General features: G+C 37.1%; 1 protein-coding gene across 21 annotated transcripts; it reads right to left on the reverse strand.

The window, feature by feature from the left end:
* Positions 1–19453: 19453 nt before the first annotated feature.
* LOC107777546 (putative FBD-associated F-box protein At5g22720) lies at positions 19454–26202 on the reverse strand. Of its 21 annotated transcripts, none has more exons than XR_012698523.1 (6): positions 26063–26202; positions 24900–24962; positions 23883–23939; positions 23243–23339; positions 22359–22470; positions 21681–22113 (listed from the first exon to the last, which is right to left on the reverse strand). XR_012698523.1 is itself a non-coding variant. In XM_075229326.1 (6 exons), exons 2-3 carry the CDS (start codon positions 25484–25486, stop codon positions 23900–23902), a joined length of 627 nt encoding a protein of 208 aa, XP_075085427.1. In that variant the 5' UTR covers positions 25487–25552; positions 26063–26202; the 3' UTR covers positions 21681–22113; positions 22359–22470; positions 23243–23339; positions 23883–23899. The 21 variants fall into 21 exon arrangements, 17 of the variants coding, with proteins under 17 accessions (XP_075085420.1, XP_075085418.1, XP_075085416.1 ...); XM_075229326.1 differs by having other exon boundaries at positions 24900–25552; XM_075229319.1 differs by lacking the exons at positions 21681–22113; positions 23243–23339; positions 23883–23939 and adding exons at positions 19454–20081; positions 20169–20354 and having other exon boundaries at positions 24900–25552.
* Between the last annotated feature and the right edge of the window lie 653 nt (positions 26203–26855).

The raw sequence follows: 26855 nt of genomic DNA on the forward strand, positions 1-26855 counted from the left end.
TTGAAGTCCAAAATGATCAACTAGCTTCTCAGTCAACTGCCTCTCAGAATCTTCAACAAATTCAACATTACCTTGATTGAGTCAAGCTGCTTCTTGTTGAGATGAAAGAACAGGTAGATAAAATCAGGGACGTTACCAAGAAGACAGGTACAGATGTATCCAAGCTCAGGATGGACATAGGAGCCCCACGGAGACAATGAACCAGGGCTTTCAATTCTATGAGTGAAAAGATAGACAAACTCGTCAAGGACGTTAAAAACTCCCATGACTCCTTCTGCACCAAAGTGATCAACACCCTCAAATACTTCATGGGAAAAAGTTAATACATTTTGCCATGATGTTATGACAAACAACTATTTTTTTTGCTTATGCATATTTTTGTTGGTGGTTTCTCTTAGACAATTTTTTCTGCTGCTCTAACCAGCTTATTAGTATGTACATTTTATCCTATATTATTCTGTGTGCTTTTATTTCCGTTTTGATTGATGTCAAAGGGGGAGAAAAAATATGATTAAACACCAGCAGGAGGACCTGCAATTACAGTTATTCAGGAGGAGATGGAAACAACATAATCTCAGGGGGAGCAACACAACTCAGGGGGAGCAACACAACTCAGGGGGAGCAACATCTTCAAAGGGAAGTATCTTAAATTACTGTTTACTCCTTCTTGATTGTCATCATCAAAAGGGGGGAGATTGATAGGTTTAAGTTTAAATTTCAATGATGATAATATTATCTTATGTTATATTTGCAGGACTAACAAAAAGGAAAGAATGGAGATGCTCAGAAAGATGCGATTGCTACAGGATTCGAAATAGCAAATAATGATCAATAAGGATTCGAATGAAGATGCTTTTGCTACATCAATGGTCAATCAAGAGAAGCAAATTTATTCGTCCTCAATCAAAGGAACTCAGATTGCCAATCATGGATACTTAAATCAAGAAGCTCGCCAGCAATTATTCTGTGTCCAGAATTAAGCTCACTCCAGGCGTAAATGGCTCCTTAATTCAAGCTGTGACAAAGAAAAGTCACAATCAAATCTGGACTCTTCAAAGAGCAGGATTCGAAGAGGCACCCCTTGGGTCAAAACCCTTTTGCAAAGATCTCGTGCCTCTGATTTCGCTAAAGACTCAACGGCTCTTTTCTCTCCTATAAGAAGGCTGATACTTTCAAGAAGAAGACTTACGCAACTACATACATTGTATTCTAAGTCTGTCTACTTCTTAGTTCAAGCACTGTAATCTTTAGTTATCAGTGTCTCAAAAGATAGAAAGATCTAGAACACAAAAGAGAGTTGTGTCAATTACTCAGAACTCAAGGTGTGATACTGTTCGTTGGTGGTGAACACGTTAAAGCCATCTATGTTGTAACATTTTCAAAGATCTTAAGGGAACCCTTGTGACCCAAGAAAAACTGGATGTAAGTACCACAACGGTACCGAACCAGTATAAATCGCTGCGTATTATTTACTCTTCTTTACTGCTTACTTTCATTCTGCATTGTGATCAGTAAACTAATACTTGTGTTAGTCAACTAATTTTTAAATAGTCAACAATTCACCCCCCTCCCTATACGTTCACGTTGTACCCGCACATTAAATCACGTAGCAAATAGACAAATAAGTCCTACTCCCTCATGTCAAGGTTAACCACGATACTTACCTCGCTTTGCAACCAACTCAAGATTCCAATAAACCTTTGCCTCGCGAATTCGTGTCCGAAACCCTCAAATCTAGTCATAAACAATTCAATATAATCACTACAAATTATAGGAATTGATTCCATATAAATTTACTAATTTTTTGGATTAAAATTCGAAATTCATTTAAAAAATGACAGTGGGACCCACATCTAGAATCCCAAAAACTCACGAAAACCAAACATTCGTTCCGGTACGAGTTCAACCATACAAAAATTATCGAATTCCGACATCCGATTGGCTTTCAAATCTTCATTTTACATTTTTGGAAGATTTTATAAAAATTCCAATTTCTTCCATCTAAATCCGTAATAAACGATGAATATTGACATGGATTTATGAAATGTAATCTTTCGGATATAGAATACTTACCCAAGTCTAAATCATGAAAAATCCCTTTGGAATAGCCTAAATTCGAGACTCAAAACTCAAAACTGAGTAAAAATGACTAACTTCCGATTTGATGGGTTCTGTCCAGCATTTTCGCACCTGCGGACTCGCATTTGCAAGACAAAGCTCGCATTTGCGGAACAGGGCAGCCTGTCCAGTGGCCGCATTTGCGCCCAGAAATGTCGCACTTGCGACATCGCAGAAGCGCTCCAGTGACCGCAGAAGCGGCTCGACCATCGCGGAAGCGGTTGCGCACATGCGCTAATTTCTCCGCAGAAGCGGAGCTCGGCAGGGCTGTATAATGTCGCAGAAGCGACTGGAATTCCGCAGGAGCGACCATGTACCTGCGCACAGAATGTCGCAGGTGCGACGCACAAGAACCAGCATTGGGTAGTAGGTTCCAATTGCTCAGTGGCTCGTACGAAACTCATCCGAGTCACTCGGGACCTCGTCCGAATATTCCAACAAGTCCAGAAACATAATACGGACTTACTCAGGGTTTCAATTCACGTCAAACAACCCCAAAATTACAATTCACACCTCGATTCGGACTTATGAGTTTCAAACTTTTCACTTTGCAAAACTTGTGCCAAAACATATTAAACGAATCCAGAATGACTTCAAATTTGGCACACAAGTCATAAATGAAATAATAGAGCTATTCGAATTTTTTCGGAATCTCAATTCGAGTCTGATATCAATAAAGTCAAATCTGTATTAAAACTTTGGAAACCTTTAGCCTTTAGATTTCTAGTTTTCGTTAAATGACGATAATTTGAGCTAGGGACCTCGCATACGCCCAAGTCCCAAATCATGATACAGACCTACCGGGACTGTCAAAAGACTGATCCAGGTTCGTTTGCTCAAAATGTTGACCGAAGTCAACTCAATTGAGTTTTGAAGCTCTATTTCACATTTTAATCCATTTTTCACATAAAAACTTTCCGGATAATTATACGGACTGCGCACGTAAATCGAGGAATGATGAATAGTACTTTTGAGGTCTTAGAATACAATAATGAATGTTTAAATTAAAAATGATATTTTAGGTCATCACATAACCGGGGTTTGATGTCTAGTAGGAGTTACGTTTTAAAGTCTTAGATGCAGATTGTAAGTCTTGTAAGTATCTATACTTGGTAAATAAAATACTTTTAATTACCAAAAAAAAGATTATTCATTCTTTTCAAATTTGTATGATTTTTATACACATGGTATTATTAATTACACCCGTGTGTGTGATCGAAGTGAGAAATTGTATACTAAATGGTGAAAGAGATAATAAAGTCCGATAATTACCCTATTGAAAGCAATATCACTAATACTATTATTACTCTCGTTTGAAGCCATTGTAGATAGAATCAGGCCTTTCAAGTCATTGTAGAAAGAATCAGGCCTTTCTTTGGTAAACTCATTAATGCTACTCAATGAAGTTTCTTCAGGAATAGGAAGGCGACTGACAATGCCATTACTATTCAGGAAGTCATAAATAACTTCCGTAAAATGAAAGCAAAACGGCTACTATGCTTAGTACAATTGATCTGGGGAATGACTTTCGATAAAATTGAGTGGCTTTCGTTAAAAGTCTCTTCATTTGATGAACTTCCTTGGCAAAATTATTCAGACTCATCATCATGCATTGCACTCACGACTACTTTTGCCTGGACTAATAAGATCCTGAGAAAATGAGCTTCGAGATGTTAAATCTGGAGCTCATAAAAGAAAATCAGGAGCTTCCAACTCAATCGAAGATCTCTTGATTCAAAAGAGGGAGCAAGTATGTCAAGCTTTGGAATAGAAGTATAGGAAAGCTTCCTAGCTGCAATGGAGGAAAAACCAGAAGCTTCTGGAATTCTAGAAGATCGACTGAAAAGAGAAGATGAAGAAGAACAGAGGCAGAGTCTCTAGTTGAGGAAAATGAAACTCAAAACTCAATTATGATGCAAAGTGTCTGTTATATACATTAAGCCCTAACTAACTAACCAATTGGAAAAATGATAGCTAAGCTACAGTTAATAACTAACTTCTATAGAAGTAACTAATATATGAATAAATATAGTTACAGTCTCAATACCCCCCCCCCCCCCCAAGTTGGAGGTGAGGGAAGCACAACCAACTTGCCCAGGACAGTAGCATGTTTGATCCCAGTAAGAGACTTTGTGAGGATGTCAGCTAGTTGATCACCATTGCTTATGTGATGAAGCGAAATGAAACCTTCTTGGAGCTTGGATCTTACAAAGTGGCAATAAACTTCAATGTGTTTAGTTCGCTCGTGAAACGTAGGATTTCTGGCAATATGTAGAGCGAATTGACTATCACAAAACACAGGAATAGGCAAGGCAGAAGGAACCGTCAACTCTGTAAGCACTCGATGCAACCGGAGGAGCTCACCAACAACTTTCCTAATAGATCTGTATTCTGCTTCTGCTAAAGAAAGTGAAATGGTCTCTTGCTTCTTAGACTTCCAGCTAATGGGGTTGTTACCCAATAAAACAACATAACCTGACACTGATGTAACAACCCGACTTGTCATTTTGAGAATTAGCATTCTGTTCGGTAGCTTAAGGTCTCGAGCAGCTTTGAAATGTGTATTATGACTTGCGAGGGTGGTCAAGTTTGATTTTCGAATAATTCGGGATTTAATTGAAAGAAAAATTCTTGTTTTAGAAGTTTAAGTTGACATAATTGACCGGATGGTGAATTATATGTAAACGACCCCGGAATAGAGTTCTGACGATTCCAATAGCTCCGTATGATAATTTTGGACTTAGAAGTGTGTCCGGATATTTATTTTGAGGTATGTTTCTAAATTAGGCTTGAAATGACAAAAATAGAAAATTTAAGTTTGGAAGTTTGACCAGGGAGTTGACTTTTTGATATCAGGATCGAAATCTGATTCTGGAAATTGGAACAACTCCATTATATCATTTATGACTTGTGTACAAAATTTGAGGTCAATCGGAATTGATTTGATAGGTTTCGGCATCGAATGTAGAATTTAGAATTTGTTAGTTTTGAATAGGCTTGAATTGGGGTGTGATTCGTGTTTTAGTATTATTTAATATAATTTGAGGTATCGACTAAGTTCGTGTCATATTATGGGACTTGTTAGTATACTTGATTGGGGTCCCATGGGGCTCGGATGAGTTTAAGATGAGTTTTGGAAGAGTTTGATGTTTTCAGCATAAGCGTGTAATGATCCAAAGGTCCATTTTTAGTTTAAAGATCAAAATTCGATTTCGAGACTTCCGAGATTTTGATAATGAATTATAGAAGTGATCTGGAAAGTTTGGTCTAATTTTATCAAGTCGCGATTGGGTTTTTAGCTCGAAACACGAGTTAATTATTTAACAAGCAAAATAAGTATCGCATTGAGCAAATGAGCTCCGAATTGAGTTTCGATTGAACCACTAGGTTCGTATTATTAATTGTGACTCATAGGAATAAGAATCGTCAAATTCTGAGTTCGTATGATGGAGTTAGAGTCTTTTTAGTGAAAACAAATAACTGTTGGTGCAAGCAAGTTCTGGTGTGCACTTTTAGTGACGGAAAATGGACTTTTAATGACGGATAGGCAGAAACTTAAGAACCAAAAATGGTCATTTCCTTCATTTCGTTTTGGATTTTTGGAGCTAGGTTCTTGGGTGATTTTGAGGATTTCTTCACGACTTCAATTTGGGTAAGTGTCCTATATCCAAAAGTGATTATAATTCATAAATCCATGGTTATATTAATCATTTGTTTCAGATTTAAATGGAAGAAATTAAGATTTTTGCAAAACTTTTCAAGAACGAAAATTTTAGATTTGGAGGTCGAGTTTTTATCGGAATTTGATAAAATTGGTATGGTTGGACTCGTAATTGAATGAGTTGTCGGATTTTGTGAGCTTCGTCGGATTCCGAGATGTGGGCTCTACGAGTATTTTAGAGCTAAATTTCGGATTTTGTTGGAAAATTAGTATTTTCTTATGGAATTAATTTCAATAAATATTATTGACTGAATCGAATTATTTGTAGCTAGATTCGAGGCGTTTGGAGGCCAATTCACGAGGCAAAGGCATAGCGAAATAAAGAATTACGCGGTTTGAGGTAAGTAACAATTCTAAATTTGGTCTTGAGGGTATAAAACCCCGGATTATGTGTTATGTGATCGGTTTTGAGGTGACGCACATGCTAGGTGATGGGCGTGTGGGCGTGCACCGTAGGAATTGTGACTTGGTCAACTTCCATGGAACTCTGTAGTTGAATAATCTGTTGTTATATGTACATTCTCCATGTAGTAGAGAAATTGAACCACAAATCATGTTTAGATTATGTGTTGGCACTGTAGGGACCCGCATAGCTCGTGTACATGTTGAAATATCTGCTTAATTATTTTTTTGTACTCAGTAACAATTTACTTGTTTATTTTATTCTAGTCTCTATTGTTCCTTATTGATGCATCATATCATTGTTGTTTGGGCTGATTTCATGATTATTGAGAGCCCGAGAGATTGGGGAGATTTATGATTGAGTGAGGCCGAGGGCCTGATTGTGAGATATTATACTATAGCACGTGAGTTGTCTGTGCAGCACGTGACTTATCCGTGCTGATCCATATATTATACTGTATGATTCGTGGTTTTAGCATTGTTTGAGGTAATTTGAGGTCCCGGGGCCTCGGGTGAGTTTCGGAGGGTTAACAAATCGAATTCGGACTTAGAAGAAAATCTGAAGGTTTCTGCCATCTGATGTAGTTGCACCCTCGAAATTTCCATCGTAGGTGCGAGCTCGCAGAAGCGAGCCTTCCATCGTATATGCGTCCAGGCGTGGCTGGGGCTTCGATCGCAGAAGCGGCAGGTAGCCGCAGAAGCGGCCCCGCATCTGCAGGCATTTGATCGCAGAAGCACAAGGGCGCTTGGTGAGGTAGCTTCGCAAAACGTTATCTTCTGTTTCAGTCGAACTTGATATGAAATTACTGTTTGAGTTTTAAATATTGAACTTGAAAGCATGCCTACTTTCTTATGTGAAAATTACTGTAATTGGACTTAGCTGTGAAGCTCATCACTACTTTCAGTTCCTTATTTATTATTGTTACTTGCTGAGTTGGTTGTACCAATACTACACCCTGCACCTCGTGTGCATATCCAGATGCTTCAGGATACGGAAATTGTTAGATCTCAGAGTGTTATCAGTTGGAGACAATCAAGGTAGCTGCTTGGCGTCCGCTGACCTTGACTCTCCTCCTTTCAATTATTGTACTATTCTATATTTTCAGACAGTGTTTTTAACAATCAGACTTTATTATCATTTAGATGCTCATGTACTTAGTGACACCAGGTTTACGGAGTGTATTTGTATCAGTATTTGTAGGATTTTGTATCAAATCAGAATATTATGTTTTCAAACTTAAAAGATTATTTTGATTTATTGAGGTTATCGACTTTCCTATTATTGAGATAGGCGCCATCACAGAATGTGAGATTTTGGATCGTGAGAAGTTAGTATCAGAGCCCTAGGTTACATAGGTCTCGCGAGTCATGAGCAAGTGTCTAGTAGAGTCTTGCGGATCGGTATGATGACGTCCATACTTTTCTTCGAGAGGCTATATGGCATTTAGGATAAACTTCCCATCTTTCTTTCCTTATCGTGCGACATTGATTCAGCTTGAAGCGTACCTCTTTGAATTTGTTTCACTCACTCGTATGCGTATGTGAGCGCTCGATATCAGTTGTGCATCGCCAACTTGTGATTCTATGAACGAGGTTCGAGATGTGTATTCTGTGTTTTGGTGATGGGCCAGTCTGGAGGACTTGAAGCCAGGTTTAGACCACAGCTTAGGCTCGGTAGCTTTAGTTGTGTGAAGTTGTACATTTGGACTCATATGTCCGAAAGTGTCCTTATGAGTGGAATTTGTGGCTCGATGAGCGGTGAAATGACCATATGATGAGTATGTTGTGACTGCGGAATGTGTCCAGATGGTTCGGATATGACGGGATGAGTTTGTTAGGATGTAAAAAGGACTATTGGGTGCTTGATTTCTATCTTGATGTGACGTATAGTCTTGAGTTATGAGTGTGTTGAATTTTTTCATGTTGTTTAATATTGGAACGAAGTAGATTTTTCATGTCTTGTGGTGAGTTCAGACCCAGGGAGATTAAGCGATCGCATATTAATTGTGGCTGCAGAAGGGCGTATCAAGATGCCAATTCTAGGCTAAGCAGGTGGGTTATCTCCTGCGAAGTAATTTATGGATGTGTGGTCCTTACAATATTGTGAGGAGAATTTCTTTTCTACCATCAGGTTCTATGTGTGGAGATTTGAATTTGAAATGGTCAAGGAAGTCGACCTAACCGTCACGAGAATGAAGGCGAGCTTAGTAGATGATTTGAGGTATTTTATGGTTTGTGTTACCTGAGCTTGTGAAGAATTTTTGTTGAACAGGATGCAATATTATGGCAGTAATAGAGTATCGGTATAGTGAGTTATCAGATGTTTTATTTTGTCGCTTTGAGCCAAGTAGGGAAGTCTGCTATCTACGATTTGATTGCACGATTATGTGTTGTATTAGTTTTGGTATGAGGCATACTTGTGGATTAATATGACTTGCAGAGGTTGAGATGGAGGATGAGTCGAGTAAGAAATATTCCTAGATACGGGTTATATTACACTTTATGAGTATATGAAAATCATGGGAGGGGTGAGTTATTATTTGCGAAGTATGTAGTGCGCACGGAGTATGAACTTGATTGGTGGTGTTAAGGCATGTTTACTTTTTTGAGTGTTATTGTGCTAATGGGGAACATGTCTTTCGGCCCGTTTGTGTAGTGCAATTTAGCTTTGAGCAAAGTGGGTGACTCCCGAGAAGGTTCTAATGGGTTCAAAATTTATATATAGCAATTGAGAATTTATCCGGACTTGTGTATGGATAAAATCTAAGATTTGCATTTGATGGTGCCGAGACTTGCGGTAATTCTGTATGACTATGGATTCTACATTCTAGTATAAGAAAGGTTAAAGAACTATGTTAAATTCACATAAGGTATTTTCAGAGTGGGCATTTCGGTTGTGGTACTTATGTGGGTGCTTACGAAGAATACAGTGGCTTATGCGCCTTAGGGTAGTGTGTGGAATTTTCGTTTCCTTGATCGTTTATCTGATTGATTGTTTCATTCCTCTACATGCTATGTTATCGCCTAATCAGGGCAATTTGAGAAACAAAATGTGCACATGCATACATATATGTTCTTCTCACATAATTTGATGAGTTGATTTTAAATAATGTTCTGTGCCGGAAAGGTAGGATTACACTAGAATAGCTAGAATAGTTGTGTTTGTTGATATAAGGTCATTGGACCTAGAATGGATACTATCGGGTTTGATTACAGCGTGTTGGAAGAATAATTTAGAATTCAGCTTAATAATTGGCTATGGTACTTGTTGAACGAGGGAAAGCTATGTGACTTGTTGATCTAGTAAGTGGTCATGAAATATCGCGTGTTTCTTTCATTATCAGCAGTGTACGAAGGTTTTGGAATGAGGTGTTGTTTGATATGATGTTTAATACCAGTATCGGGTTTATTTTGTTTTAGCAGCTACAGTGATTAGAAACTTTTGCGAGTATGCGGGTTGTGTGGTATATCATGTGACTACATCTTGAGTTATGGCTAAGCTTAATACAACTTGTTAAGACTTATACATAATATAGATGTGAGATTCGGGTCTTGAAAAGAAATTTTTGGATGTTGAAAATTGGATTCCAATGTTTATGGGCTGATGCTATATTAGTAATTTTCAGTTATGTGGTGTCGTCAGGCCTATATGGAATAGGGTGACATGGGATCACCCCCGGGTATGTGCGTGTTAAGGTGAAATAGTGATTTGAAGGTATAGTAACAACTCTTGGCACGTTCGAGGACGAACATATGTTTAAGTGGGGAAGAATGTAACGTCCCGACTTGTCATTTTGAGAATTAGCGTTTCGTTCGGTGGCTTAAGGTCTCGAGCAGCTTTCAAATGTGTATTATGACTTGCGAGGGTGGTCAAGTTTGGTTTTCGGATGATTCGGGATTTAATTGAAAGAACAATTCTTGTTTTGGAAGCTTAAGTTGAAATAAATGACCGGATGGTGAATTATGTGTAAACGACCCCAGAATGGAATTCTGATAGTTCCAATAGCTCTGTATGGTAATTTTGGACTTAGGATTGTGTCCGGATATTTATTTAGAGATCCGAAGCTAAATTAGGTTTGAAATGGCAAAAATAAGAAATTTAAGTTTGGAAGTTTGACCGGGGAGTTGACTTTTTGATATCGGGCTCGAAATCCAATTCTAGAAATTGAAACAGCTCTGTTATGTCATTTATGACTTGTGTGCAAAATTTGAGGTCAATCGGAATTGATTTGATAGGTTTCGACATCGAATGTAGAATTTTGAATTTGTTAGTTTTGAATAGGCTTGAATTGGGGTGCGATTCGTATTTTAGAAGAACAGGTTTCCATTACCACGTATAGATGACCTATTACAGGGTGCAAGAGTGTTCTCCAAGATTGACTTGCGTTCAGGCTATCGTTGTTCAATGTAATTTGAGGCATCGACTAAGTTCGTGTCATATTATGGGACTTGTTATTATACTTGGTTGGGATCTCATGGGACTCGGATGAGTTTTGGATGAGTTTTGGAAGAGTTTGATGTTTTTAGTATAAGCATGTAATGATCCAAAGGTCCATTTTTAGTTCTAGAGATTGAAATTCGATTTCGAGACTTCCTGGATTTTGATAATGAATTATAGGAGTGATCTGGAAAGTTTGGTCTAATTTCATCAAGTCGCGATTGGGTTTTTAGCACGAAACATGAGTTAATTGTTTAATGAGTAAAATTTGTATCGCATTGATCAAATGAGCTTTGAATTGAGTTTCGATTGAACGACTAGGTTCGTATTATTAATTGTGACTCATAGAAACAAGAATCGTCGAATTCCGAGTTTGTATGATGGAGTTATAGCCTTTTTAGTGAAAAAAATAACTTTTGGTGCAAGCAAGTTCTAGTATGGACTTTTAGTGACGGAAAATGGACTTTTAGTGACGGATGGACAGAAACTTAAGGACCAAAAATGGTCATTTCCTTCATTTCGTTTTGGATTTTTGGAGCTCGGTTCTTGGGTGTTTTTGAGGATTTCTTCACGACTTCGACTTGGGTAAGTGTCCTATATCCAAAAGTGATTATATTTCATAAATTGATGGTTATATTCATCATTTATTTCGGATTTAAATGGAAGAAATCAAGATTCTTGCAAAACTTTTCAAGAACAATAATTTTAGATTTAGAGGTTGAGTTGTTATCAGAATTTGATAAAATTGGTATGGTTGGACTCATAATTGAATGGGTTATCGGATTTTGCAAGTTTTGCCAGATTCTGAGACATGGGCCCCACTGGCAATTTTTGAGCTAAATTTTAAATTTTGTTGGAAAATTAGTATTTTCTTATAGAATTAATTCCAATAAATATTATTGACTGAATCGAATTATTTGTGGCTAGATTCGAGGCGTTTGGAGGCCAATTCTTAAGGCAAATGCATAGCGAATTAAATAATTACGCGGTTTGAGGTAACTAACAGTTCTAAATTTGGTCTTGAGGGTATGAAACCCCGGATTATGTGTTATGTGATCGATTTTGAGATGATGGGCGTGTGGGCGTGCACCGTAGGAATTGTGACTTGGTCAACTTCCATGGAACTCTGTAGTTGAATAATCTATTATTTTCTACACATTCTCCATGTAGTAGAGAAATTGAACCACAAATCATGTTTAGATTATATGTTGGCACTGTAGGGACCCGCATAGATTGTGTACATGTTGAAATATCTGCTTAATTGTTGTTTTGTACTCAGTCACAGTTTACTTATTTATTTTATCCCAGTCTCTATTGTTCATTATTGATGCATCATATCATTGTTGTTTGGGCTGATTTCATGATTATTGAGAGCCCGAGAGATTGGATAGATTTATGGCTGAGTGAGGTTGAGGGCCTGATTGTGAGATATTATACTATAGCACGTGAGTTGTCCGTGCAGCACATGAGTTATCCGTGCGGATCCATTTATTATACTATAGCACGTGAGTTATCCGTGCGGATCCAGATATTATACTATAGCACGTGAGTTGTCTGTGCGGATTCATATATTATACTATAGCACGTGAGTTGTCCGTGCAGCACGTGAGTTGTCCGTACGGATCCAGATATTATTATACTATAGCACGTGAGTTGTCCGTGCGGATCCAGATATTATACTATAGCACGTGAGTTGTCCGTGCAGCACGTGAGTTGTTCGTGCGGATCCAGATATTTATATTGTAGCAAGTGAGTTGTCCGTGCAGATTATAGCGCTTGGGCTGTAGGAGCCCCTCTGGAGTCTGTACACCCCTGTGAGCGCATGTACCTACAAAGTGCGAGTAACGAGTGTTGAGCGAGTGAAAAGACTAAATGACTATTGCTCTGAGAGGATGCATTAATTTCTTTATTGTGTACTACATCTGTCATATATCCTTATTTTTGAAACTTCTGAAAAACGTTATCTTCTATTTCAGTCGAACTTGATATGAAATTACTGTTTGAGTTTTAAATGTTGAACTTGAAAGCATGCCTACTTTCTTATGTGAAAATTACTGTAATTAGACTTAGCTGTGAAGCTCGTCACTACTTTCAGTTCCTTATTTATTATTGTTACTTGCTGAGTTCGTTGTGTGCAGATCCAGGTGCTTTCGGATACGGAAATTATTAGATCTCAGAGTGTTATCAGTTGAAGACAATCAAAGTAGCTGCTAGGCGTCCGCTGACCTTGACTATCTTCCTTTCAGTTATTGTACTGTTATATATTTTTAGACAGTGTTTTTAACAGTCAGACTTTATTATCATTTAGATGCTCATGTACTCAGTGACACCGGATTTTGGGAGTGTATTTGTATCAGTATTTGTGGTATTTTATATCAAATCAGAATATTATATTTTCAAACTTAAAAGATTATTGTGATTTATCGAGGTTATCGACTTGCCTATTATTGAGATAGGCGCCATCACGACATATGAGATTTTGGGTCGTGACAACTGACTTCTTAGAATTAGGGCAGGCAGCCTAATTGGAATCACAATAGGCCTAAACTAAGAAGTAAGCATCATTAGATATGAAAATTCCCAAAGTAGGATCCTTGACCAAATACCTAAGCATGTGATAAGCAACCTGAAGATGAGGCTCTATAGGATCTTGCATATATTGGCTCAAGTGTTGCACTCCATAAGCTATATCTAGTTAAGTATTGGCGAGGAAGTTCAACTTCCCAACCAACTGTCTGTAAAAAGTGGGATCAAACAAAGGTGCTCCTTCCTTAGCTTTCAGTTTAACTGAGGGATCAAGAGGAGATGAAAGACTGGTGTAGTGTAAGCAATCATAGTCTTTAAGGAGATCAAGAAAAAACTTTCTTTGAGAGATTAAAATCACATTGTCTCTGCAGAGTACTTCAAGTCCCAATAAGTAGTGTAGTCTCCCTAAATCTTTGATTTTGAACTGCTCATGCAGGAAAGCTTTCAGCATGTGAATCTCAGAAAGATCATTCCCTGTCAGTAGGACATCATCTACATAGACTCCTACAAAAACTACATAGTAGTCTTCTTGTAGAACAAAGAGTAATCATGTATGTAGTGACTATAGCCTTTGGAACAAAGGGCTTCAGTGAGTTTAGCATACCACTGTCTGCTGGCCTGCTTCAAACCATAAAGTGACTTGTTCGATCTGCAAACTAGTCTGGGGGGGATACTGCAAGACCTTGGGGCAGCTTCATGTAGACCTCCTCATGCAGATCCCCATGAAGGAAAGCATTGTTCACATCTAACTGAAAAAGCTCCCAGTGCTTCTTGGCAGCAGTAGCAATTAAGGCTCTAACAGTAGTCATCTTTACTACCGGAGAAAAGGTTTCTGTGTAGTCGACTCCTGCCTTCTGTTTATATCCTTTCACAACTAATCAGACTTTGTATCTCTCTACACTCCCTTCTGCTTTATGTTTAATCTTATACACCCACCTGCAACCTATGGCTTGCTTTCCAGCAGGTAATGGAATGTCCAAGTGTCATTTGCATGAAGTGACTCAAATTCTTGTGTCATGGCCTGTTGCCAGGCAGGATTGCTTGCTGCTTCTTCATAAGAAAATGGCTCCCTGTCATTGCAAACACTTCTCACAACCTGCTGGCTTTCAGGACTCAAGAAATCAGGAGTAATATGATTACTTTGGGTAAAAAGGGCATTGAGAGAGAAAGGTGAATTGGTCTGAGTGACTTCGACAGCCTGAGATGGTTTCAGATTGGGCACAGAATATATATAGTCAGACAAGTAATATGGAACTTTAGAGACTCTACCAGATACTCTTTGATTAGGTCTTAGTGTAGGTGGAGAGGGCTGATTAACTCTTGAAGTAGTTGGAGATGATGTTTGTGGTGAAGTAGTGTTAGGAATATGAGGTGATATATGGTATGATTAGGTGACATTGAAGTAGGTGTAACAGAAGGATCCCTTGGAGGAGTTGTGACACTATGAGAAGGACAAGAGGGAAATATACCAAAGTAATCATGGTGTGCAGCAGTATGAGGCATGGAAGAGGAGGAAGCTAATACTGATGGAAGAGAGAAAGGAAAAATAGACTCATGAAAAACAACATCCCTAGACACACAGATTTTCTTGGTAGTTAGACTCATCACTTTGTACCCTTTGACACCAAAGGGATAACCTACAAACACGTGTGGAGTAACCCTTGGCTCAAATTTGTCTATATGTGGTTTAGGAACAGTTGGATAGCACAGACAACCAATGCTTCTTAAATGTGAATAATTTGGTTTCTTTCCATACAAAAACTCAAAAGGACATTTGTTCTTTAGAGGTACAGTAGGCAGTCTATTAATGAGAAAAGTTGTTGTTGGTACACATTCTCCCCAATATTTCAAAGGGAGTTTGTCTTGAAATAACAAGGCTCTGGAAGTCTCCAATAGGTATTTATGTTTTCTTTCTACTATGCCATTTTGTTGAGGTGTGTATGGGCAGGTTCTTTGGTGTTCAATTCCTTTGGACAGAAAGGACAGAGTGGCTTTACTACTGGTGAATTTCAGACCATTGTCTGATCTGATGCACTTTACACTGGTATTAAACTGTGTCTCAACCATAGAGATGAAACTTCTGAGAGTATGCAATGCATTACTTTTACATTTGAGTAGATGAGTCCAAGTGGATTTACTAAAATCATCTACTATAGTAAGGAAATATTTAAAATTGTCATGAGTGGGTACATGATAAGGTCCCCACAAATAGACATGTAAGAGGTCAAATATAGTAGTGGTGTTTGTAACTTTCAAGGAAAAAAAAAGTCTAGTTTGTCTGGCCATAGGGCATATAGAGCAAAGAAAAGGTTGTTTTGATGCAAAGATTACTAGTATATTAGACATTCCTTTCATCTTCCCAAAGGGTACATGTCTAAGTCTATAGTGCCATAACAGATTCATATCACTTGTATCGATTGAAAAAGAATCAGAGTCATAACCCCTGTTTGTTTTATTCCAGGTTAAACAAACAATAGGAGATGGAGATGCAGTATTTATAGTAAAACAGGGGTGACGGGAATGGGAAGAACAGTGAGTATTTATAGGAGGACAGGACTGACAAGAATGAGAAAGACAATGTGCTGCACTATCATAACTATCGTGCATGGAAAAACAGGAAATTGCACTCTTCTTTGCTATAACAAAACTTCCTTTGTTCAAGCAGTCTGAGCACAGAAGGTACAGCCCATCATAAACTTTACCAATCTCCAGAGGCCTCTTCAGAGAAGGGGCCTACAGAAGACAACATTTGTTAGAGAAAGAAGCTAGACATTTGAGATGTCCTGTTAAGGAACTGATAGAGATAAGGTTGTATTTAAAAGAGGGAACAAATAGGACTCTATACAAAACAATCTTAGGTGTAAGTGTCACAGTTCCTACTTCTGTTACCTTGACTTTGTAACCATTTGGTAGCTTCACAAGTAAAGGATAGGGTAGGACAATTATATTTTGCAGGTGTGTCTTGCTAAAAGTCATGTAGTGTGAAGCTTCCGAGTCTAGAATCCATAATTCAGCCTTTGCTTGAAAGCATTTGCATGAGAGTTTGTCAAAATCTATAGAAGAAGTGCAATTCACAATACCTGCAAAGTTTTACTGTTCCATTGGCTGCATTTGTGTTACTCGAAGTGTCTCCTGCACCATCACTTTGGAAATGTTGTAGCAGCCTCACTACTTGGTCATATTGCTCCTTTGAAAGATTCATGTTTTGGTTACTGTGACTATCCTGATGCTCCAGGTCTTCTCCTTTGTTTGTCATTACATCAGATGGCATACCTTGTACGCCAGTTATAATATTTGCTGCAATACTCTTTCCTTTATTATTCCTGGGATATTGGTTATCATTTTGGGCAGTCAAATTATAGTTTTGAGCTCCTTTTCGATTGAAGTGTTGTGGATATCCATGAAGTTTGAAACATTTGTCTTTCGTGTGTCCTAGCCTTTTGCAAAAGTCATAAAAGGGCCTAGGTCTGTTGTTGTTCACTGAGTAATTTGTCCTGAAGCCTCTTGGCATTGTTGTACCAACATTCATTGCAGTAGATTCAAAATTCAATTGATTTCTAGGTCAAAATTCTCTTTGGTTCTCCTCTTGCATTAGAAGAGCAAAAGCTTGTGCCATGGAAGGCAAGGGATTCATCATCAGTATGCTCCATCGAACCACAATATAAACCTCATTCAAACCCATTAGAAATTATATCAATCTTCTGTCCTGTTCAACTTTGTGCGTGTTTTCCTTTGCACCACAGGTGCACTGACAACTACAGAGGGGTTTTGCACTGAGATTAGTTAATTCTTCCCATAGTTTCTTCATTTTAGTGTAATATCCAGTAATGTCGAGTACTCTTTGATTTAAATCATTAATCTCCTTTTGGATTTGATACAATTTTGCCCCATTTGTTTGATCATAATGATCTTCAAGTTCTCTCCACAACTCAACTGAACTATTCACATATTCTACACTATTCGCAATTTCTTTGGCAAGTGAATTCAAAATTCATGAAGTTACCATATCATCACATCTCTCCCATTATCTACAATTTATCGACTTCGAATCAGGTTTTCCACATTCCCTAGTGACGAAGCCTAATTTGTTCTTAACTGAGAGGGCCCTCAATACACCTCTCCTCTATGAACGATATCCTATTCCATCAAAAGGAACTGGAACTAGAACCAGTCGAGGGCTGTCAGAAGGATGTATGTAAAGCTAACTACTTACATCAATTGTCGATTGGATCTCGGCAGGGGTAGCTCTAAGGCTTTGGGTAGTGAAGCCATTGCCTTAGGCCCCCAAATTTTGAAACCCCCAAATTTATTTTAAATTCTTATTATTATTGTTACTATTATATATTATATAATTTATATAAATAATTAGAATAAAAAAAGTGTTACAGTATATTTTTTGTTACTTGATTGAGGTTATTTTAGACAATAAATTTATAAATTATGATAGTTTTCTTCCCTCATTAATTAGTATATTTGACAAGAGTGGGTTGCTCTAGTGGTGAGCATCCTCCACTTCCAACCAAGAGGTTGTGAGTTCGAGTCACCCCAAGAGCAAGGTGGGGAGTTCTTGGAGGGAGGGAACCGAGGGTCTATAGGAAACAATCTCTCTACTACAGGACAGGGGTAAGGTCTGCGTACAAACTACCCTCCCAAGACCCCACTAGTGAGATTATACTGGGATTAAGGGCCTCCGAATATGGTTTCGCCTTAGGCCCCAAGATCAGTTGAGCTGCCCCTGGATCTCGGCTGTTGTCGCAGTCGTAGATTCTGTACTTTGGTCATCTACCGCCATAGTTGAAGTGATCGATTAGTTCAGCTCGAGTAAAAAAATGAAAACACAGAGAAACACCAATTGAATGAGTGTATGAAACTGCAGAAAACTCAATTGAATGAGAATAGCTCCGATTTGTTCGTTTGCTCGAGAATTAATATCGCACCAAAAATGAACCATAATTTTGAGCTTGAAGAAAACAATAGCCTGCACAGTTCAATTTTTTGGATCGTTGATACGTGACAAGGCTCTGATACCATGCCAAGCTTTGGAATCCAAGTATAGGAAAGCTTCCTAGCTGCAATGGAGGAAAAATCAGAAGCTTCTGGAAGATCAACTGAAAAGAGAAGAAGTAGAAGAACAGAGGCGGAGCCTCTAGTTGAGGAAAATGAAACTCAAAACTCAATTATGATGCAAAGTGTCTGTTATATACAGTAAGCACTAACTAACTAACCAACTGAAAAAATGACAGCTAAGCTACAGTTAATAACTAACTGCTATAGTAGTAACTAACATATGAATAAATACAGTTACAGTCTCAATAAAGTGAGCTCCGAGATGTTAAATTTGTTATGTGAGGAAGAGGAAGAAAGGGAGAGAGAGAGGAAGAGTATATTGAACTTAAAACTTACTATATTGACTGGTTAAAAGGTGGATAGTTACAATGCACTAATTCAGTTACGCCCACGCGAATTTCGCTAATTTCGCGCATTATTCGGGTCACACAGCGTAAGACTATGGAACTGGAGGATGATCTAGTGGATGATTTCGCTCTTATTTTAAGGTTGTTTTCGTGATAGCGGTCACGCTTCAAGAGATAAGTATCGATTTTATGTTCGACTAAAATTTGTGATTATGTGTTGCCTATATTACGTGCAAGTGATCCTGGCTATTTGCTTCTGATGTATATACCTGTTTTCCTATCATACTGAACTTAAAACTGATTGTATTGACAATGCACTAATTCAGTTACTACCTAACTAGAAAGTAACTAAATCCACGTGTTTCAATATTTTGCACCTTCCAACCTTTTCATTACCTCTTGAATATTTCCATTCCAGAGGAAGACTGTATATAGCTTCTATATATCCTACTATGTTTCTCCTCCAAGTTGGCCTGGTGAGGTAAAGTCAAATAAATCAATGTATGTTGGTAAACGTAGGAGAAAGAGATCAATTCGTCGTGCTTTAAAGTCTTCATTGAAACTTCTATTTATGTCATAAAGAGTTATTCGGATGATAACCGAGACAATTTTAGACTTCAAGGAGATGAATCAAGAATATTTAGGAGCACTAATTTACTATACAGTTGGATACTCTAACCAATTAATAGTGAATGAAGATACTGCCTTGCCTAATCAATCTAGAAGAAGTTAGACTTTTTACTTTATTCAAAAATGGTGGACAGCATCAATAAGTCACAAAACGTACAGCAAATTCATATGAACTGGAGAGAAAACAGAACACCAACTTAGTCATATTTAATAAATTAACTGCATCACCAATCTAATAAAAAATAAACTTTCTTCTTCTCCGTAAGGGCCTCATATTTACAATCAAATTTATAGGCTTTTACGTCTTTTAATTGGCTGTACAAGGGCTTGCTATTCTTCATATACATTAAACGATCGGTGAAACATGTAACCATTTCAACAGTTGAGGTTAGCATGAGTTTCCTAGGATGACAACTCCATAGCAAAGCATCCACAAAAGTTGGAAGCCCTTTACGTGACTTTATATACACATTTAAAACGTTTACTTGGGGGGTAGCAACTCTGTGGTGAAGTCGCAAATCTTTCATGTTGATCTCATTGCACTTGTGAAAATAAAGGGAAACTTGAGACCAAGAGATTGAGCTTAATAGGAATATCCTCAATTTACGGAACCATGAAGCATTTAAATTATTCCCGGACCAGAAATCAAGACGGATATGTGAGCGCTTCAATTGGCTTGACTCTTTTGCAATTTTAAGCTTAGGAATTTGATCTCCCATATACTCAAGTGATACCAAATTTGAAGCATCAATCTCTCCAACTTTGTCCTCGCGATCCTTAATCTGCAAGATCCTTAGGGATTGACTCCCGCAAATCTTAAACCTTTCCAACCCTTTACAGACATTGTCTAATATTAAACTCTCAAGGGATTGAGATCTAGAAAAAAGGTGCTGGAGAAATCCATCGGATATATTCATACCTGATAGCTCTAAAGATTTCAGATTCTGATATTCGACAACATCCAACATAGGAGACTCTTCCAAAGCACCACAACAAAACAAGCGTTCAAGAGTTGGTGCTTGAATTTTAACACGCTGGTTTCCACGTGTCTTAATGGAAACTGATTTGATCTTTTGAAGATTCAACAGCTCAATCTTTTCCAACCCTGGACAATACTCAAGGATGAAAGTGTCAATCAAGGGACAACTATTAAGTAGAGTCTGAAGCATGTTGTTGTCCAACCTTACATACGATAGAGAGAGTTTTCTCAAAGAAATGCAGTTCGTGACACCACCAGATAATGAACCCCGCAACATCAGATCACAACCCTCCATAACCAATTCTCTTAAAGATTTTGCTGCCAAGATTTTGAATATAGGCAAAGGGTATGATCTAACCAAGCGCCTAGGATCTTCATACACTATATCTTTTACACCATTCTGAAGAGCGATATCAAGCCACTTACCAATCGGAGGGAAAAAAACTTCACGAGAATAAGATTCTAAACAATTTAAAAATTCAAACGTGTCAATAGGGATATTATTGTCCCTGTATCTCTCGAGGATTGTGTCCGTTATTTCCACGTCCTTATAATAACGAGCTCTGAATTTTAAGTTGGGAAGAGTCAACCAAGCTTGTAGCCATGTTTTGGAGAGAATACTCATCTTGGCTGCTCTTTTAAAAGAACAATAAGAGAGTATTTTTTGAATAAGGCATTCAGGCAATATGTCTGCTGTTACTCTCGCCATCTTCGTTGCTACAAATTCACTCAGAGTTTATAGATTGCTTCTTTTATATAATAAAGTCACACTCCTACAACTACAAGGAAAAGTAAAGGAAACCCTTTTTTTAGGCAGAATTCTACCTCGCATAAAACCTTTTGATTTAATTAAGCCAAGTTCGGTGCTATAATTTAAAGGCTTTTTGATAATCCTAAAAAACCTTGGACTTGGATTTAAAGAGTACCTAGGGAATTAGTTGCGGTCAATAAAAACTTTAATAAATTTAGAAATTTATCAGTTTGTTTAACTATTATGACTATTTGAGAAGTTAATAAATTACGTTAGTTTTTTAGTTTCCATGCATCTCCCTTCTCAATATATAAACATATTCCAAAAAAAAAAAAAAAAAACTGAAATGAAAATTTTATGTGTTAACGGTAGTACTTGAATCCCAACACATATTTTGGGATGTAGAATCAAAAATTGTTTGCACATAGGTATTTTTTATCCTCCTTTCATAATTAAGAAACCATTCCATCCGGTTCGAAATAAATGTCTTTATTAACTTTTCAAATTTGATATTTAGAAAATAAAGTTTCAACTTCTTTTTTTCTTAACATTTTTACCTTCTTTTTTTTTGTACGTGTTTCTTCCTATTTAATGTATTTTTTTCTTTTCATCAAAACAGAATAAGAAAAAAACAGTTGTCACATGGTCTCTTCGTGATTCAGTAGACATTCTACTTAAAAACGTTTGACAACCAGAAATTAAGTAGAGATGGAGAAGAACATGATTTATTGTTGGACTGAGTACAAATAACACATTCTTGTTTGTCACAAATGTTAGTTTGATGATATAGAAGAATATAAATAGAAACCAAATGGAAAAGAAATCTTGCAATAGTCAAAGCAATTAGCCATGAACTGCTAAAATTCTCCTTGAATTGTTGCCTTCAATTCCAGGGGTTAAGGAATAATGGCTTTGAGCTTGAGACCATTTCTCTTGATTATTGAATCAATAGATTCTAACAGAAGGCGGAAAGAGAAATATATAGAGAGAGAGAGAGAAGAAGAAGAAAGAAACACGCTCAACGTTGTTACAGAAAAACTATGCTTTTATAATGACCATCAAGCAAGAAATTGCGAGCATCGAAGGGAGAGTTCATATTTTGCTCATTGCAAAACATTGTCCATGACCGATCATCTGGAAAAAGTAATGGAAGTTCTGAATTGAGGAACACTTTTATAAGAAGATTCATATCAAGCTCATGATAAAATTTCCAGAGAAAATTTGAGTATAAAATGTCCATGCCAATTCATTCTTATTCCTAATTACCTAGACAAAAACAATTTAGTCCACACCCTCTGAAATATGGAATTACATGAACAACAAAATTAGGTAACATGAAACAAAAAGAATAAGTACTAAGTTAGAAGCAAGTTACATACATGTTCAAGAGCCATGATTTGAATACAATGATACCAAGTACCAACTGCCCCAGTCTGAATAGCAAGCCTAGCTGTTGATCCGAGGTTGGAAGTTATTTCACCACCTATAGGACTGAATAATAGAAGAGAATAGATTACTTAGAGTATTGAGTCATATACCACCCTCAGTCGCAAGTATACCATTCGCCAAGATTGGCAATGGAGTGATTGTCAGGAGCCACTAAACGTCCTGTCAATGTCCAGACAAAAATCGTTGACATATGATACCTTTCTTGAGATTCATGTCAGATTGAGTCTCAATCCTTAATCCCAGTGGACTTTTACTACTGGAAAACAGAGTACTACTGGATTTTATAGCTTCTGTATATGTCGTGAAAATAATGTGCATTACATATTTTTTGTCCTTCTATAAACGTGAAGTCAATGCTGCTCACCCTAGTAAGATTTAGGCACTCTCAATAATGATATAATGGTAATAAAATGATCTTTTGTCTATCAAAGCAATCTCAAGTCTCAACAATACTCAAAATCCTTGTCAAACTCAAACTTTCCCTGTAACAGTTAGTGGCCGAAAATTTATTCAGAAAGGAAATCATTACCCTAAGCCAAATTATAAAATTTGATATGGGGAAATCTGTCTTAAACTGAAATTAGGAAGGACATTGAAAGGGATAACAAAACCAGATATCTAAGGACAAGAAACCCTCAAATAACAAATTTGCCCTAGTTCATTTAGACAACCCTAAAAGGAAGACATGTCCATCACTAATGTGACAAAAAATGGAAGAAAAACATCTTAAAATATATGGAAGCAATCAAATCAGTATTAAGGAGACCAAAAAAGCTTAAATTTATTTACAGACAAAAAGGATGCGATTGCTTACTGTGTTTGTCCATTTGGAGATGGAGTAGTGGACCTTTTTCCGAGTCAAGGCTTCGAACTTGTAGGAATCACTATTCTTACATATATGAAAGGAAGGGCTTACAAGAGAGAAAAATTATCAAAAAAGCTGACCTGAGTGATCGAGAAAGATGAAACTCTGAATAGCATCTCAGAAGAAGTAAAACAGACTTCATTGGTTTATATTGGGTGGTAAAAGAGAAATATACCATGCTATAACTACATCTAATCATCTTAGTACTAGTATATGCAGCAGGTTGAGTACCAGGGATAAAATTTCTATGCTGGGGAGTGACAAACGATACTCTATGTTGCTTTCGTCAAGCTGCTACAGAAACAAACGGGCACTTATATTTTAGCAAACTTGTACTAAATGGCTGTGATTGAAGTATCACAGCTTCTGCTTATCTCTAAAAGCTGTGGAATCTGGTCCATAAGCTCTATTTAGCACGACGTGAGAAAAGAAAAAATAAAGTGCAGTTCTATACTCCTATGAAATAAGAAAAAGATGCACAGGTAACAAAAATCAGAAGTCTAAACGCAAAACAATATGCAGGATAACCTCAAAGTGAAATTAGAACAGTAAGTGGAAATAAGCCAAGAAGAAGTTAATAGGTTCTCACTTTCATACTGATGCAAATTAATGAATATTCTTGAGACTGCTCACCGAATAAAGAATCCTATGATTCAAGTTCAGCACAATTATCAGTACTTAACAGACTACTTAACTACTTAGGAAAGTGCAAGAATGTAAAGATAGATATAAAAAAAGAATGTATCCTGAAAAACAGATTAATAAACTTTAGAGATAAATAAGTGCATTCAATTTGAAATAGAGAAAAGTTAACTGCATCACCAATCTAATAAAAAATAAACGTTCTCACTCTCCGTAAGGCTTGCTTTCATGAGAAGTAGAATCACTTGAATTCTTCAAATACGTTAAACGATCGATGAAACATATAATCATTTTAACCGTTGATGATAGGTTGAGTCTCTTGGGATGACAACTCCATAGCAAAGCATCCACAAAAGTTGGGCAATTCCCAGATGATTTTATATCTACATCTAAAACGTCCACTTGGGGGAGAGCAACTCTATCGTGCGGTTTCAATTCTTTCCTATTTATCTCATGGCATTTGGAAAAATGAAGGGAAACTTGAGACCAAGAGGTCAAGTTTGACAGGAACCTTCTCAACTCATAAAACCACACAACATTTAAATTGTTCTGACAGTGAAGAACGATCTGTGAGTGCTTCAATTGGCTTGACGTTTTTGCAATTTTAAGCCTAGGAATTTGATCTCCAATATACTCAACTGATTCCAAATTTGGAGCATCAATTTCTCCTACACCCTCACAATCCTCAATCTTCAATACCCTTAGAGATCGACTCAAAATGTTAAACCTTTCCGACCCTTTACCAAGGCAAACTATTATCAAACACTCAAGGAATTGGAATCCAGAGATAAGGTGCTCGAGAAAACCACCAGATAGAGTCACATATGATAGTTCTACAGATTTCAAATTCTTACATTCAACAATATCCAATTTTTCCACAGACAACTGATAATACGAAAAGTGTTCAAGAGTTGGTGCTTGGATTTTAACACGTTTTCTACTGCTTTTTGTTATGGAAACTGACCTGATCTTTTGAAGATTCCGCAGCTCGATCTTATCCAACCCATAACAACTATCAATGACGAAACTGACAATCAAGGGACAATTAGTGAGTAGAGTTTGAAGCATGTCTTCATTCAAATAGATAGATGATAGAGATAGCTTCTCCAAATAAAAGAGGTTCGCCACACCTCTAGATAAAGAAACACTCTTCAGATTACAACGTGTCAAAACCAATTCTTTTAAAGATTTTGCTGCCAAGATTATGAAAATAGGCAAGGGGCATGCTAAGCCATGAAATCTACAATCTTTAACACCATTCTGAAGAGCGATTCCGAGCCACTTTTCAATATCTTCACGAGAACTAGAATCTGATGATAATTCAAACTTTTCAATAGGGATTTTTCTGTCCCTATATCTCTCCATGACTTTATCCACCACTTTCATGTCGTGGTGATAATCAACTGTGAATTCCAAGTTGGGATGAGTCAACCAGGCTTGTAGCCATGTTTTGGAGAGAATGCTCATCTTGGCTGCTTCTTTAAAACTAAGGTAGGAAACTATTTTGCGAATGAGGCAATCAGGCAATACTTCAATTGTAGCTGTCTCCATTGCAGTATTGATGTGTGCAGATTGCCAATGCAATTACTTCTTTGATTTACTGGCTACTGCTGTATTCTGTAGAGTATGTCTTACATTCATTAGTTTTGTGTAAACATTCGGTGCGGTAGTAAGTTTTTATCGAACATTAGTTGTATCCTTTTCTTAACCTATGAATGCCAGCCTACAATTAGTGTTCTCTCTTCCTGTGAGTAAAGTTCATTTTTCTTTTGATAATTTCTTTTGATAATATTTATACATATACTTAAAATATGTATAAATATTAAATTTAAAACTCAATTATTAGTTGCTTGAAGTCATCATCCTAAAATCTTAAACCATAAAGTTGAAATCGTAGCTCCGCCTCTGATTTTCACCATATTTGTTTTTTGGCTTTAATTTGAGGCAAGCTAAAACCAACAAATGCAAGAGCAGGTTGAAAATATACCAGATAATATGGCCAAATATATGAAAAAGATCAAAATTTACAGTCAATATTCCCTTCCCTTTGACAGATTAAAAACACAAATTTACCTGAAAACACCAATTCAAAAGGGAAAAAGAAAATCTTCAACAAAATATACATACCTCTTCAGGTGAATGGGGAAGAAGAGAAACGGTTGCTCTCTCGTTTTTCAGATATCTCTGTTTTTTCCAACCCCCTTTTCGGGTGCTCTCTTTATGTAGTGTGTGTGGGAATATTCTGTAGAGAGTGGCATCAAATCATGTGTTGGGATTAATTGGGGAGCAAGGAAAAAGATAAGAGAATCAAATAGAAGAGAATAAAAATGACGTGTGAAATTGTTTATGGGTAAGAAAGGAATATTGTTAGTGTGTGCGCCATTAGGAATATCTGGCCAAGAATTGTTCCAAAATTGGATAGAGTGGAATCTTTTCTTTTCAATAGCATCATGTAATTGGTTCGTCTCTTTTTTCTTTTAGAGTTAAAGTCAAAAGGAGAAAATCAGTAACTATTTTTAGACTAAAATAATTTTTTTTTTTTGGTAATTAAACACCTTTGTATTAACCACCAATGTAAATATTTACAAAGTAGTTGATCACCTCGACCTACTTCCATACTGGAAAAAACAACTTACTCTAACCTTCACAACCTCCTAACCTCATTTATACAATTACTCTCACGAGCTAACTTGTCACAACCCAAAATTCACTAAAGGTCGTGATGACGCCTAACATCGCCCTCAGGCAAACCAACAGTGATTGATCAACTTAATTACCTATTCTTGTATTTTGAAATCATAATTTTCCTTAATCAAATCGTATGAAATAGAATTTACACAACTACAATAACGAACAACCCATAGGAACCCCCAAAACCCGGTGTCACAAGTGCATGTGTATTTTCTAAGGAATACAATAA

Source organism: Nicotiana tabacum, chromosome 14 (genome assembly GCF_000715075.1).
Source record: "Nicotiana tabacum cultivar K326 chromosome 14, ASM71507v2, whole genome shotgun sequence".
NCBI classification, from domain to species: Eukaryota; Viridiplantae; Streptophyta; class Magnoliopsida; order Solanales; family Solanaceae; genus Nicotiana; species Nicotiana tabacum.

What these genes read in the sequence shown, in the direction of transcription:
- LOC107777546 (XM_075229317.1), bottom strand. Translation starts at nt 25,486, where the DNA reads ATGGAGACAGCTACAATTGAAGTATTGCCTGATTGCCTCATTCGCAAA.